Source organism: Onychostoma macrolepis, chromosome 02, assembly GCF_012432095.1.
Source record: "Onychostoma macrolepis isolate SWU-2019 chromosome 02, ASM1243209v1, whole genome shotgun sequence".
Classification (NCBI taxonomy): domain Eukaryota; kingdom Metazoa; phylum Chordata; class Actinopteri; order Cypriniformes; family Cyprinidae; genus Onychostoma; species Onychostoma macrolepis.
This window is the reverse complement of record NC_081156.1, coordinates 5,723,409-5,738,508: the sequence shown is the minus strand read 5'-3', so window position 1 is coordinate 5,738,508 and position 15,100 is coordinate 5,723,409. Positions and strand designations below refer to the sequence as shown.

At 38.1% G+C, this 15,100-nt stretch overlaps 1 protein-coding gene across 4 annotated transcripts; it reads right to left on the bottom strand.

Moving 5' to 3' along the window:
- Positions 1 to 155: 155 nt before the first annotated feature.
- vps4b (vacuolar protein sorting 4 homolog B) lies at positions 156 to 14,573 on the bottom strand. Of its 4 annotated transcripts, none has more exons than XM_058799295.1 (13): positions 14,429 to 14,573; positions 13,503 to 13,614; positions 13,296 to 13,396; positions 7,616 to 7,727; positions 7,192 to 7,339; positions 6,464 to 6,525; positions 6,115 to 6,234; positions 5,787 to 5,943; positions 4,445 to 4,593; positions 3,890 to 3,971; positions 3,047 to 3,266; positions 2,375 to 2,515; positions 156 to 1,503 (listed from the first exon to the last, which is right to left on the bottom strand). In XM_058799295.1, exons 1-13 carry the CDS (start codon positions 14,447 to 14,449, stop codon positions 1,402 to 1,404), a joined length of 1,527 nt encoding a protein of 508 aa, XP_058655278.1. In that variant the 5' UTR covers positions 14,450 to 14,573; the 3' UTR covers positions 156 to 1,401. The 4 variants fall into 4 exon arrangements, with proteins under 4 accessions (XP_058655278.1, XP_058655267.1, XP_058655297.1 ...); XM_058799284.1 differs by lacking the exon at positions 14,429 to 14,573 and adding an exon at positions 14,073 to 14,117; XM_058799314.1 differs by lacking the exons at positions 13,296 to 13,396; positions 13,503 to 13,614 and having other exon boundaries at positions 14,429 to 14,464.
- Positions 14,574 to 15,100: the final 527 nt, after the last annotated feature.

Sequence of the window (15,100 nt, the reverse complement as noted above, 5' to 3'; positions counted from 1 at the left end):
CAAACATATATAGAAGCCCTTTATCAAAAAACACCGCCCACAATGGCATTTCAGTCAACCCTCTAGCAAAAATATAAATAAATAAAAATGACAGGAAACGAGCGTTTTAGGAGTTTGTGAGAAAACATTCGCATTAAAGCAAGAAATAAGTCAAGTTAGTTTCATTTCAACCTTTATTTACATGTGAATATTAAAATGAACGAGAAAAACCACTTTTAAACTGTCTGTTTAACAAGACTCATCCTTAAAACAAACCAAATACATCTTTTCTATATTGTTATTCTAATAGTACAATGTCTTATAGGTCTTTAAATGGCAAACCAAACACCCTATAAGTGCATAGGAGCTGTATACAGATTGATATATGTGTTTGTAAAGTCTTAAATGAAATGTGCAAATATCATCCAATCATTCCCAAACCTTCTGCCTATAAAAACAGTTATATAGCCATCAATAAGCATCAGTATTTGTGCATCTATGTGTATGCAGATCAAGAGAGACAAACAGACAGGAGGAAAATGTGAAGAAGGCACATGGTGTGCTGAGCCTCAGCAAGTGAATTTGCAACGAACATCTAACATTGGCCCCTGAACATATAATGTAACTTATATCTCAGTGAAGGAATAGCACATTTTACAGTAATATACTGAAAGTAACGATGTACATGGAGACAAAACCATATGTAGTATATGTAAAGAGTGCCTGAATTGTTAAATGCCGATCTCAAAGTGTTATATCAAATCCCGATGCACAGATTCAAACCATGACTTTCACAAATGAGAAGGAAAACACAGCTCTGGAAAGACAGATCTCACTACCCTTGCGAATGAAGTCTACACCTGCATCCAAAGAAGCCTTTGCAACAACAAATAAGAGTCATGTACATGGTTCTTCTGCAAAACAAAGTACAGCCAACAAAAGCATTTTAAAACGGAGCTGGAAAGTCTTCATGTGTCGGAGCTTAACTATTGGCCATTCAGATTTATGTGACTGTAAACAAAACTGACATTAGTATTAGTTTAGTCACTTCATAAAGGAACAAATTATAATTGCTAATTGTTTTACAGCACATCTGTTGTAGGTCCTGCTGACTGTGTTACTTGTAGAAAGCACAGATAATTAAGTTTGAGACCGCTTATTAATGATAAAAGATGCATGATGGTCACAAGGTACTGATGGCAGCCTTGCAGGCAGAGCAGCTATTAACATGTGAAAAAAAACTGAGGTGGGCTTGAAGAGATACACATTTCAAATTACATCTAGCCTTCAGCCTGAGCTGAGGGGGCTCGTCGGTCAGAGGAAGAGCATGGGTACGAAAGGAAGAGAGGGGCGTGTGAAGGGCAAGAGAGAAGACGTTACAATCACAATCTGTTTGCTTTGGTTTCGGGAGACTGTCTCTGTTCAGCCCTCCTGTCCAAAGTCCTCGGTGAACTTTTTCAGTTTCTCCAGATCCTGCTCGTTGACGGTGGGCTTTGTGTTGGCGAGGGACCTCAGCATGTCCGACTGTGGGTGTGAGCAGAGCATAATAAGGAATTGATAAAAGTACCATAACAGTCTTGCAATTCAACAGGTTCTTAATAAAAAGAAAATAATAAAAATCGTGGGCGTCCCGAGTTCGAGTCTCGGCTCGCGGACCTTTCCCAATCCCACCCCTACTCTCTCTCTCCCACTTTGCTGTCAACTAACTCTCCTATCAAAATAAAGGCAAAAAACATCCAAAAATAATAAATTGAAATAGAATAGAATAAAAACAATATTCACCATTTCCCATTTTTTTATTAAATGTTCATTTATCTTTTTATTCATTATATATTATATAGTAATATTGTAAAATAATATTACAATTTAAAATAACTTTATTTATTCATTATAAGTGTAATTTATTCCTGGGCAAAAACAGAATTTTCAGCATCATTACTCCAGTCTTTAGTGTCACATGATCCTTCAGAAATCATTCTAATATGCCGATTTATTACCAATGTTGGAAAAATTTAATAGTTTTTGGGTGAAACAGTGATGCATGTTTTTCAGGATTCTTTGATGAAGAGAAAGTTTAAAAGAACAGCATATATGAAGTGGATATCTTTTCAAACATTACGAAATTCTTTAGTCACTTTCTCAATTTAATGCATCCTTGCTGAATATTAATTTCTTTAAAAATCTTATTGACCTTTTTGAACAGTAGTGTATTTATACATTTAAAGGGCATGTAAATAAAGCAGAACATATTTCTAATTTCCCACATAAGGTAGAGTCCGTTTCAACAGAGCTTTTGCACTCAGGAAGACAAAAATAGCTTGACACTGGGACACGGCATAATAATTTCTTACTAATTTCAATTAGTGTACACTGATGGTGTAAAAAATATGCTCACCATGGAAACAATTGGCTCCAAAAGTTTCTCTCCAGGGACCTCCATCCATGTCATTTCAGTAGCCTGTGGATCACCTGGGGAGCAAGGGGTTAAGAGGTCATCGACTATGACATTCGGGTCACTCCTTGATGGTCCTCGTACCTAATGAAAGAAAATATAATGGTTACGATTAGCATGGGGAGTAAATCATTTAAGATTCATTAATTTAAGACATATTAGTGTAAGACCCATTTCACATTTACTACGTTTCGGTTTCTTAAAGGGAGGGTACAATGCTGTTTCATGCATCCAGAGTTGTTTACACTGTTAAAGAGTTGGATTCCCATGCTAAGCATGGCCAAAGTAAAAAAAAAAACGATTTGGATGCATGACGGAGTATTTCGGTGCCAAAAATATTCCTTCCAGATTCGTACAAGCTGCACGATCGGAGCTCAAGTGCTCGTCACTCTTTAGCTCCGCCCACGGCGCACCTCCAGGAGCTCTGCTTTTTTTGGAGAGAATCGTAAAGCTGTATCTTTCTTTTATAAATATGATAAAACTAAAGACTTTTTGGAGATATGAAGGATGCAGTACTACTCTATAGGTACTCAAGATTAACATGAGATTGAGTGAAACGGTGTGTGTCATGCCCCCTTTAAAGTGTCGATGTAATCAGTGTCATTGAGGGCTCACCCGTTTGAAGTGAGTGGCGGACTGAACCTTCCTGACGGGCTGCATGAGGGCGTCTCTGACGATGACGCTGATGTCAGCACCAGAGTAACCGTCCGTCTTCTTGCCCAGAGTCATGAAGTCTGATTCGGTGAGACTGTTAGGTGTGCTGCCCAGATTCAGCTTGAACATGAATCCGCGAGCGTGATCTTCTGGCAGAGGAATGTAGATACGTTTCTCAAATCTAAACATAATACAGAAGATAAACAATGAACATATACTCTTACAGTTACAGTTACAGAGTGACACACACACACACGCTCATTCTATGTTACCATTTTTCACATTTTAAAACAACAGTCAGACAATCTAGTCAAAATGTATTAAATAACACAAATGGAGGCATGGGAATCATATCTTATATGTGAGATTCTTCTAGTCGCCACCCTTTGTGTAGGTCACAGGTACATAGACTACTGTTCAAAAGTTTGGGGTTGGGAAGTTATGTTTTTTAAAGCAATATCTTATGCTCAACAAGGCTACATGCAAAATAGAGTAAAAGCAGTAATACATACACATACATATATATATATATATATATATATATATACACACACACAGATTATTATATAAATTGTATAGACCTGTAGATCTTTCATAATAGCATTTCACGTGATTCATGCTCTCTGGCTCATACTGAACTACAAGAGTTGAATAACCTGTTCTAGTTGATGTCACTCAGTAATTTCTTTCAATCATGATGCATCACACTGACACAGAGTTTAATGAGATAATCTTTAACTGACAGACACTCTGACTGCTCTCTTTCGGTTTTCCCTACAGTAATTCATGAAAACAAATTATTACCGTCTTCTGATGGCAGAATCCAGCGTCCAGGGGATGTTTGTGGCTCCCAGCACCAGGATCCCTTCATTGTCATTACCAACACCTATAATAAATTTGTATTAGATTATGTAATTAGATATTAATGGTTCATTAAAACTAACAAATACTAACATGATGTGTGTGAATTTACAATTTAAATAATCATTTTTTCTAGATGTAATCAGAGTAATATGATTTTTGCATTTCAGTAATGAGAATTTGGGGGTGGAAATGTGCTAAATTGTCAAGAAAATAATCTCACTGTGCAAAAAGTGAAATGCTTTTCATTCATTCTTTGAGGTAAAATACAATACAATTCTATCTAAAAGACAAACAAACATGCAATAAAGACAAAAATGAAACAGATTTTGCATCACTGCTGGTTTGGAATGCATTTCAGACAAACACAGTGTAGTTAATAACTCATTATTTTAGTTTCTTTAAGGTGCGTTTAATTAGGTTTAGAGCTAAACTCCATCCAGGAGCAGGATTTGACATCCCTGTTACAGGCGGTCGTAACATGTATAAAAGGTTCACCTTGCATCTGAACCAGAAACTCGGTCTTGATTCTGCGAGCTGCTTCACTTTCATTCTCGCTCCTGGAGCCGCAGAGTGAATCGATCTCATCAATGAAGATAATAGAGGGCTTGTGCTCTCGAGCCAAAGTGAACAAATTCTTCACCAGCCTGAGGGGATGAAAGGAACCGTTTAGACAAGGCATGGCATCATTTTACCCATTTAATCAGATGACAAGCAACTTTAACCAATCATAACTCTAGACCTCACTTTCATAAAAGGTAGAGAATCTGGAAGTGTGGCCATGAAAACTAATTATTACAAATCCAAAATGAATGAAATGTTTTAATAAGCTTTTTGGCGTTCATTTATAGGTCAGTTGGTAAGTCAAGGTTGCTTGATATCAAATTCTGTTCAGCAATCCCACATAAAAGGGGCAATTAAATAGGTCTAGAAATATAAAAACATTAAGTTGACTTGCATTCTGTGTAAAGGAAATGACAAATCACAGTCACTTTAAATAGGTAGCTAACGCAAAAATGAAAATTCTGTAATTACTTACTCGCCCCCTCTACTTGTTCCAAACCTGTATGAATTTCTTCTGTTGACCACACAAGAAGATATTTTGAAGAATGTGTGTAACCAAATGGTTGATGGTCCCCACTGACTTCCATAGTATGGATAAAAAAATACTATGCCTACCAGCAATTGTTTGGTTACCAACTTTCTTTAAAATATCTTCTTTTGTGTTCAACAGAAGAAAGAACATGGGTTTGGAACAACTGAAGGGTGAGTAAACGATGACAGAAATTTCATTTTTGCATGAACAACCACTTTAAATGGACTCCAGAGCATCAAAAAAATCTGAAAGCCCCTGTATATAATGATTTGCACAAAAACCACAGCTGCCAATGCACACTCCAATGCAGTTTCTGCATTGTCGCACAATATCTCCATTATTTATGTAAATAAACAGAAATATTAACAGCGAATTTAAAATTCATGATTATGAATTTCTGAATCAACATTTACCCCCATCCCTATGCTACAGTATTGTTTACTGATTGTGGCCTGTTGATTTAAAAAAAAGTCTGTACTATTCACCTTCCATTAACAAAACATATTTAATTAAACATAATTCATATGTTCACTTTCATAATTTCATTCACTGTTGATTGGCAAAAATGTGTTGTTCCAAAATTTTTTAGTTTGAACATTGTGCTTATCTGCTGAAATTAAAATCTGAGAAAAACACAAAAGTAAAGGAGCAAAGAACACAGCAGTAAGCAAGAAATACACTAGAAAGAAACTTAAACTGCTAAAACAGGTAAAGGTAAGCGGCAGCATTCCTCACAAGACTCACTTTTCACTCTCTCCCAGCCACTTGGATACCAGGTCTGAGGAGGAGATGGAAAAGAAGGTGGAATTGTTTGCTTCCGTCGCTACCGCTTTGGCCAGGTAAGACTTGCCAGTTCCAGGAGGCCCGAAGAGAAGGATGCCCCTCCAGGGAGTTCTTTTACCTGAGACCGTAACAATTTGTTTTATTAGAGGTCTTCTTTCAACAGTTTCTTTTTGCAGGGTAATGGTTCAGTTGCAGTTCTGATATACCCATACTAGCACTGCTGAATCGCTGATCAGTGAGCGTTATATGAAAGCAGTGCCCATTAGTTGATACTGATATAGCCACTTGCCTGTGAAGAGATGTGGGAATTTGATTGGCAGAATGACAGCTTCTTTCAAAGCCTCTTTGGCCCCCTCCAACCCGGCAACATCGTTCCATTTAATGTTTGGCTTCTCCATGACAATGGCTCCTGTGATAATATATCAGTCAATCAGATTCAACTGAGATTTCTTGGGACTAAAACTAAAAAACATCAAATGTGTTACCAAAAAAAAAAAAAAGGACTGTTTTTCTTAGTATTGCTTTAGACTACAAGTAATAAAACATACTAAAAAATGTAACTGAATTGATAAAAAAAAGAAAAAAAAGTACAATCAGAATTTCGTTCCATTAGAAGACCTGGATGGGGAATTACTTACCTGAGAGTTGATTCTGAAATTTCTTTTTCTCTGGATCTTCTCCTTCTCCATCACTTTCATTCCTATAGTCAAAAATATATATTTTTTTAATTAAAACTTTTATTTGGTAAGGCAGCATTCAATTGGTCAAATGTGACAGTAAATGCATATATAATGTAACAATTATGGCTTTCTTTTAAAGTTTCTATTCCTCAAAGAAACCTGAAATCAAATGTATGGCTGTTTTCAACATTGCTAACAATCAGAAATGTTTCTTGAGCAGTAAATCAGCATATTAGAATGATTGACACTGAAGACTGGAGTAATGATGCTGAAAATGTTTTAAATTGTAATATTTCACATTACCGTTTTGCTGTAAAAAATCTAACCAACCCTAAACTAATGAATGGTTATATAAATAGCACAACAGCAAAGGGGGAAGTTCACAGTCTCAGCACAGTCTTGCTAACACGTTTTTGCATAGACGTGAGAGCACACGCTAGAATATGCAAAACCACATATTTTCAAATATGGGCTATCGGAATGATCAAGCCCTCTGTAATTAGCGTCCATCAGAGCCAGATTAGATTTATTTTTTTAAGCAAAGCATTCACACTGGACATGTTATTGTGTTCAAAATCAATTAGTTAATCTTGATGTTTTGATTCACAGAAATCAAGCACACATTTCAAACGAATGTATGTGTATGTTTGTATTCATCCAGCTAACTACTAACACACAACACCCACCCTTTATCACTGGACTGAGACTCCTTCACTGGTTTCGCTGGGGCTTTCTCTTTCTTCTTCAAAAATTCTTTCAACTTCTCGGCCCGGTCTAAATATTCAGCACATTTGGCCCGAATGCTTTGTTTGGCCTTATCACCCTGTGCTTCATCTTTAAAAAAACAAATCAAATAAAAACATAGTTAAAGGTATAGAGGCGACTGAAAGCTGCCACTCTTGTGTGAAATGCTGTAATATATTCTCATTAACATACTGATAAATGAATAGAACATATGTAACGCTAATGCAATATACAGTATCAACATTTAGCAAACTATTACAGTCTCGATAAGAGAACAAATAGTAAGACAGGAATAATATGCTTGATGATTGTCTGTTTTTATTCTTTTTATGGACAGATATAAACAGACTTCTGCTGCATACTTACATTTGACAACATGCAAGAAATATTGAACAGCATGTTGATACAGACGCAGGGCCTCTTCATAGTTTTCAGCCTTATCCTCCTGAGCTGCCTTACTGGCCAGATCTATTGCTTTCTGTGTGGTAAATATCATAGCATTATTTCAGAAAATGCAATGTAGCTATTAACTAATGAATGCCGTTTTATTGTCATAACATTGACACTATGAGGGAATTTTAGTCATAAATGAGACTTAATTCTCAAACAAAAAATGATCAATGTGACATCTGTCCACCACAGAAAAACTATAATGCTTAAGAGACCAGAACAATGAGCCACATTTGAATAGATGTACAATTGTATTCATGAGCACAAAACAAAACGTAGAGCTAAACTTCAAACTAAACACCTGACTGGTTAATTTACTCATCTGAAATTTACCTGCTATATGTCTGATTAACATTCAAAATAACATTTATAATCTCACAAACAACCAAAAGTGATTACGACCGTAATGGTTTGTTAGTATGTTTAGATTATATGACAGAAGTTAAAGAAAACACGAGGGTGCTAGCAAGACATCAGCGACAATTTCTTTGCACTTACAACAAAACCATTGCCTTCAAATATATGAATTTACAGATACGATAAAACGTAATATTCATCTTAAGTCAATCCATAAATTAAAGTTCTTGCTGTCGGTTTGTTAAACTCTGAGACCATTTGTTTGCCAACTTACCTGTAAGTTGTTGTTGGCAGCCATAGGGGCTGAAAAAAACAAGAACGAACGGAACTTGTTTCGGAAAAATAAAGACAGTGATATATTAACAAACTCTTACGTTTTTACAAACAACCAACGAGGATTGTAAATTTAGGATTTTTCAATACTTATTTTTGAGATCGGAGAATAACACAGGAAAAAAACAACTTCCGCATTAAAATGTCGAATGTCACTTCCGCCTCCACGCTCACGTGTTACAAAAATGTCATGCGTCATGCGTGTGAGACACGCCCTTTTGGCGCGCCCCAAACGCCTCCGGTTTCAGGAACAAAACAACAAAAAAGTCATTCCTACGTAATAAAAGTTGTAGGCCTACTTAATATAATCAATATTATTGTATATAAAAACTATAACTGCATGACCGGAAATAAACAGATGTTGTACAAATCATATGCAGCCATTTGATTGTAATATTTTGAATGTATCCAAGTTACAGTGACTTAAAGACAATTAATTTGCCCTGATTATCTGGGAGATTAAGTAAAGTTGACACAAAGGGAAGTTATGCTTGCTTTCTATTGTCTGCTTTTGTGTTGATGTTGGTTTCAAACACCTGATTTTTCATACCATTAAAATATTTCTGTAATATATGTTAGATAAATAAGCGAACACAATAAAACGTCACTGGCTAATTATAAGGCGCTTTTAATGTCATATTTTTTTCTGTTTGCCAAAACATTGAATTTATAATTTGCAATACATTAACTTTTAATTAATTATGCGTCTGACGTGTAGAATTAAATTATTCTCATAACCTAATTAGAAATTTCTCTAAACTACTATTAGATAGACAGTATCTTCTTCTGTATTATTAAATTGGTTTAAGGCTACTAGAAATTTGCACATTCACATCTAAACAGGCCAGTGTGTTACTATAGTCATATAGATACCAAAAGTCTGAAGTCATCAGTGAGATAACTGAGCTATAAACAAGTGTTTCTATTGTCAAACTGAAAAGTCACCTACAGGCATGAGCCATATCATGGCTTACACATTATCAGACATTATATGGCAATATGGCAGGCTAGTAATAAACAAGATCTGTTGCTATTGTTACTTCAGAACCATGTTGTGAACACCAGACACCACACCAACATATTTATGAAAGGAATACAAAAATAGAATGTAGTGTAGCCAAAAAGAAAATGGATAAATATGAAATGACAAAAGTATTTTTTAAAAAGTATACATGGTCCAATACCTTTGTATGTTCCATGTACCATACCATGGAACCATGTTTCATCCATGTACGTTATTCAAAAGAAAAAGAAATGCTTGTCTTTAAAACTTGATATCACCAAGCACTCTTAATTTTCATCCCATCCCCTAAAACCACCGGTACAAATGCAAACAGCATTTAATTTTGACTTTAAAATAACTGTGGTGCTGTAAATATAAGTAGCTGAGAAATATTAAATAGAGTCAGTGGATTTAGATGACGAGGGTCCATTTGGTAGATTTAAGGTCTCTTCAGTTTAGCTGCATCTCTGTTTCCAAGTGGAAGCAACACGATCTCATGAGAAAAGTATTTTACAAAGTAGTGATTTTGTAGGAATTTGTATAATGTGATTCATCCGGAAATGTGTGATTTTTAGAAAAAAGTAAGCTTTAAGTTCCACCACTAACCCCACCAATAAACCTAACCATCAATGGGATGTAAGCAGATCGTACAAAAAATGCACGACTGAGATCAGACAAACCATACAAATTAAGGCACACTCGCACTGACTGCTCTTTGACAACATTTCATTGACCTAATCCAGTCATCTCAACAGAAATCCACGCAAGCTGGAATTTCACATGAGAGTGAAAGATGCACGCAGATTTGTGACTTCTGTGCAAGCTGTGCTTCATATTTTCTGACAATACATAGTGAACCTTTTTTGCCCACAAAATGTCGTGAAGTGACACACCAAAAAATCTAAAGTTGTGTGCCACTTCTACTGCCACACCTACATCAAGAGCTTACAGGGACATACAGTGGACCCTCAGGGTCCCTTGAAAAAAACAACCCGCATCCCACAACCTAACCAGCGGCTATGGCTAAACACTGAGTTTCAGTATCTGTTATAGTTTAATGATACTGCTAGGACAAAGCTTTTACTTGTAAAAAGAACCAAACCTAAAAAAAGCCAACACCCTAAAAATAAACTTCAACAACAATACTTTACAGTGAAAGAGCATCTAATGCGTCACTGTCTAATCACAGAACAACCACCTCGCCTGCCTCCCAAATACCCAGTTGTTAGACGGCCAGAACTTGAGATCAAGAGGTCAAAGTTTTGCTGATTAGCATGTCATCTTAGCCCTTCTTGCTAAATGTCCTAAGTAATCCCTAACTGCAATAACATCTGTTTCCATTTACGAGCATTGAACAATATCTGTATATTCTGCCAAAAATGTACAATCACATTGCACTTACTCAGTCTTAGACACATTTTAAGGCCCCTACAAAGACACTTACAAGCAAAACCACAGGACACCATTACATTCCTGGAAAGCTTTTTTTTTTTTTTTTTTGGCCAAAGCACCTCTGTCTGCAACTGGATCCAGTAATACGCAACAGACCACAGTCAGGACACAAAACAGGGCTCCTACATGCTTAGTGCCTCTGAAGACCCCCAGGGTTATGTACTGAGTCCACTGCTGTTTATTTTTCTGACACATAGTTTGCGAAGCTCTTTGGTATTTTGATGAGACCCCTTTCCTACTGTCAGTAAAAAAAAATTAATTGATGAACTTTTCACAATTATTAAACCAAACCGAAACAATGAACTGACTTAAACGGAATAATGACTGTTTACTGCTGTATTTTTACAGCAGAACTGAATACTGTTTGCATCACTGAAACATAATTTTTCACTGTTAAGCTGCATTGAAACAATCTGTATTTTATAAAGTGCCATATAAATAAAGGTGGTATAATAAATATAATATAATAGTCACGCCTCTGGACTGTTTGTGTGTGTTTTTCTCCCCATGTGCACCCCGTGACCCAGTTTCTCCCTGGTTTGATTGTGTTCATTTGGTTCAGGTGTGTCGTGTTGTTACCCTCGTTACCCCATGCATTTAAGTCCCAGTCTGTGCTGTCTGTCTTTGTCGGGTACCCGGACGACACGCTCCGTGCGTTCTATGACGCCAGCCTGAACCCCGCGTGCAGAGCACCGTTGTCCAAAGATGGCCCTCGAGCAGATTTCGCCACCTTTGTGGAGTGGACACTGGCAAGAAACAGATCTCCGTTCACCGTCTGTTCCGAGGACGATTCCACTCCGGACCCAGAGCCCAGCCCACCATCTCTCCTCGCTGTGTGGAACTCACCGACGAGTCATCGCCGCATGGAGCGACAGGGCTGAGGATCGCCGCGGAGCTGGAGCTGTTGATGACTTCAGACCAGGTGCGAGAGCCGGCTACAACGCCTGCCACAAGGTAGAACGCCGTGGACAGCGAGAGTGCGGAGAGGAGCTCCGCCCCCTGCACCATGGCTGAGGGTGAGCTTAATGTGGATCTGGGACTGCTGGACTTACAAGGAGAGGTTTTGGATGTATATGCTGACCTGCCCCCTCTCCTCCCTACTTCACCGGAGCCCTCTGTCACTCCTGTTTCCCCGTCCAGCCCAGAAAGACTCTGTTCCTGAGTTTGGCCCAGAGAGGCTCCTGTTCCTGAGTTTGGCCCAGAGAGGGCTCCTGTTCCTGAGTTTGGCCCAGAGAGGGCTCCTGTTCCTGAATTAGGCCCAGAGAGGGCTCCTGTTCCTGAGTTTAGCCCATTCGTCCCTCCGGCTCCACCTTGGTCTGTTGTCGACCATCCGTCGCCTCGGGACTGCACTTCTCTGGCTGCACCTCGTCCCTCCGGCTCTGTCAGGTTCCTCTTTCCCTTCAGCTCCTCCTCGGTCCTCTGTCGCTCCGGCTCCACCGCGGCCTTCTGGATCTCTGCCTCCGCCTCGGTTGCCTGAGCCATCTTCTCTGCCTTGGCCCTCCGATCCCGTCGCCCTGGCTCATCAGTTCTCCGTCTCGGCCTCCTCCCCCACCTGCTCCGCAGCCATCGGTTGGCCCCCTGGAGTCGTCAGCCCTTCCTCCACCATGGCTCCTCCCTCCGTCAGCTCCACCATGGGTCGCCGTTATGGCTGTCCGTTATGGGGTCCCTCCTGCTCCAAGTCCCTCCAGTCTCCTCCCTGGCTCCTTCCTCTGTCTGATCCGTCCTGGCTCCTCCCTCCATCTCAAACGTCATGTTCGTGTGTCACAGCCATTCCTAGTGTGAATTACCCCTTGTTTTGGATTGATTAAAGACCGTTTCTCTGATCCAAGTCTCCGTTGTTCTCTCCGACACAGGGTGTGATAATATATAGCAATCTTTTTTTTTCTGCCACTTTTATTTCCAGGAAAGGTAAATGAGCGGAAACGAGATCAGGAAATGTTGCTAGCTAGATTCAGACTCACACCACCCGTATGAGTGCAACAACGCAATGTGTTAAAGCACTTGCACTACCATTAGGCCACGTCTCAATGTTCCATCTTTTTCCATTTGATACGTCAGTGTGTCCAGTGGTTTTGCTGACCGCAGCATGTTTCCCTTCAGGATTTTTATTTACTTACTCAGTTTTCCCTCTGCATGTGTTCAGTTCATGCCACAGAATGATGCTGCCTACATGCTTCAAAGCATTGTTAGTGTTTTCGAAGTGGGTTAAATTGTTGGTCATAATGTGTTTTTACTATTCGACAACACTTATATTAGACCAAAGGGTCCAGCATGTGTTAATAAACTGTAATACACTGCTGTAGACAGATGGTTTTATGAAGACTGCACATAGACAGCATGATCTATCTGAATTTGTACGTTTGTTTTAAAAAAAGTGACTCAGTCCATTGTGGTCCAAATTGCTTGGACATTCATAAATAAACAAAGAGACGGTGATCATTTTATAGTAACCTCTTTCTTATCAAGAAGGTCTTGGAGCTCTTCTGCTCTGTCTAGATACTGCTTACATTTATCTCTGATCTTCTGATTGCCCTCCTTACCCTGTGGTTCACCTAAATGCATGGAAACAAAGGTTTAAAATGCCAGAAAATGACAAGAAACTTGACCAGACCATTGCACATTTTTGTAAATGGGTTAGTCCCATATTTATGCACTTACGTTTTATTATATGCAGAAAATATTTCACTGCATGTTGATAAGATTTAACAGCTTCCTCATAATTTCCGGCCTGGTCCTCTTGTGAAGCTTTGTTGGCTATAGCTATAGCTTTCTGTAAAATGAAGCATGTGCAATTGCGCTTATAGTCTCACCACTTTAAGATGTCTGCGATATATATTGGTTAGGTAAATACATAAGCCACTATGCAGAGATTTAAGTGTAGTGTAAGAAGTGTAAATATACTTAAAGCACCATTACACAATATGTACATTTCATATTAAAATATTTAATAACGTTACTGAATAACTATGAAAGCATTGCACATATAAAGTGATTTATAATGACTAGTACAAATTGTCATGTAGTGCCAATTAACTTTAACAGAGAATTAATCTGAAAATGCACATAATTGAATTATAATGAAGTGATCATCATAAATCTAACAGAGATTGAGATTATTAATGATTCAAAAATCTCAAATGTAACAGCCACAAGACATATATCGTATAAATGTTATATTTCGGGGGATGCCTTGAAAACACTGTTTTTCAGATGATCGTAATACTTGACCTGATAACATCCTAAAGAAATCTTTAACATCCGGGGTTATGACCGTGTCTCGAAAACTAAAGCGCTGCCTACCTAGACAGCATTTATAGGCATCATATGGGCTTCAGGAATCACTGCTAAGTCTTAAAACATAGCCTGTGTCATCATTACGATTAACTTTTTACTTAAAGATAACTTAAATCACTCCAACTCTAACTTCATTCACACATAATGACAGTGGTGAATGTAAAAATGGTTTCTAAACAACCAAAACAACTTTTACAAAGACAATGGACACGGATCCGCTAGATTACAAACTACAACAACACTCAGTCTTGAATTCACACTGTCTTGAGATTTATTCGTGATTTCTTTACCTGTAAATTCGTAGGCTCCATGTCACGCTGATTTGTTGTGAAGTGGCTCTCTGTTGAGTTTCGGTATTGTTAGCATTGAATTATCCGGTCTGTGAACGCCCACACTCGACTCATAGATCAGGCATGATTATGATTGAGGAACAACACGACAAACAGCGATCTCTACACACTCACACTGAGGACAATATCGTTATAGCTAGAATGTCTTTAAAAACTGATGTGATTGCTCGTATTCTTTGTTTATCTGTGGAATTATCAGAAAGTCGTGGAATAGATTTACTCAGATACACAAATCATATTTGACTACAGTCTAATTTCTGTTTTTAATCTGTATACATTACAGATATTACGAAATATAATGTATTTATTATATTTAACAATAAATTCAAAACATCAGCTTAGCATGCTGGTTTTAAAGGGGTTTTGACCACATCTTTAGCTAGGCTGGGAGACCAGCTAGTTCCAACTTAAACCAGGTATAAGACCAGAAAATCAGCTTATTCATGTAATTGAAGTTTATGTATAATTTCTCATTTCTTTCTTTTTTGGCTTGATATATATGACCCGAGCATGTTCTTGGCAGGTTTTGTAAGACTAACTTGTGCTTTTGTCTTCATAGCAGACAGTGGTAGCACCCATCAGTGTAATGTCTTTTGTTTGTTTGTTTGTTTG

Bases quoted from the DNA above. Each gene is read 5' to 3' on its own strand.
- vps4b (XM_058799284.1), bottom strand. From the start codon at position 14,102: ATGTTAAAGATTTCTTTAGGATGTTATCAG. The intron at 13,397-13,502 runs GTAAGTGCATAA...CCATGCATTTAG, and splicing joins TTTTCTGCATATAATAAAAC to GTGAACCACAGGGTAAGGAG. The intron at 3,972-4,444 runs GTGAACCTTTTA...AATTTATTATAG, and splicing joins GTTTCTGGTTCAGATGCAAG to GTGTTGGTAATGACAATGAA.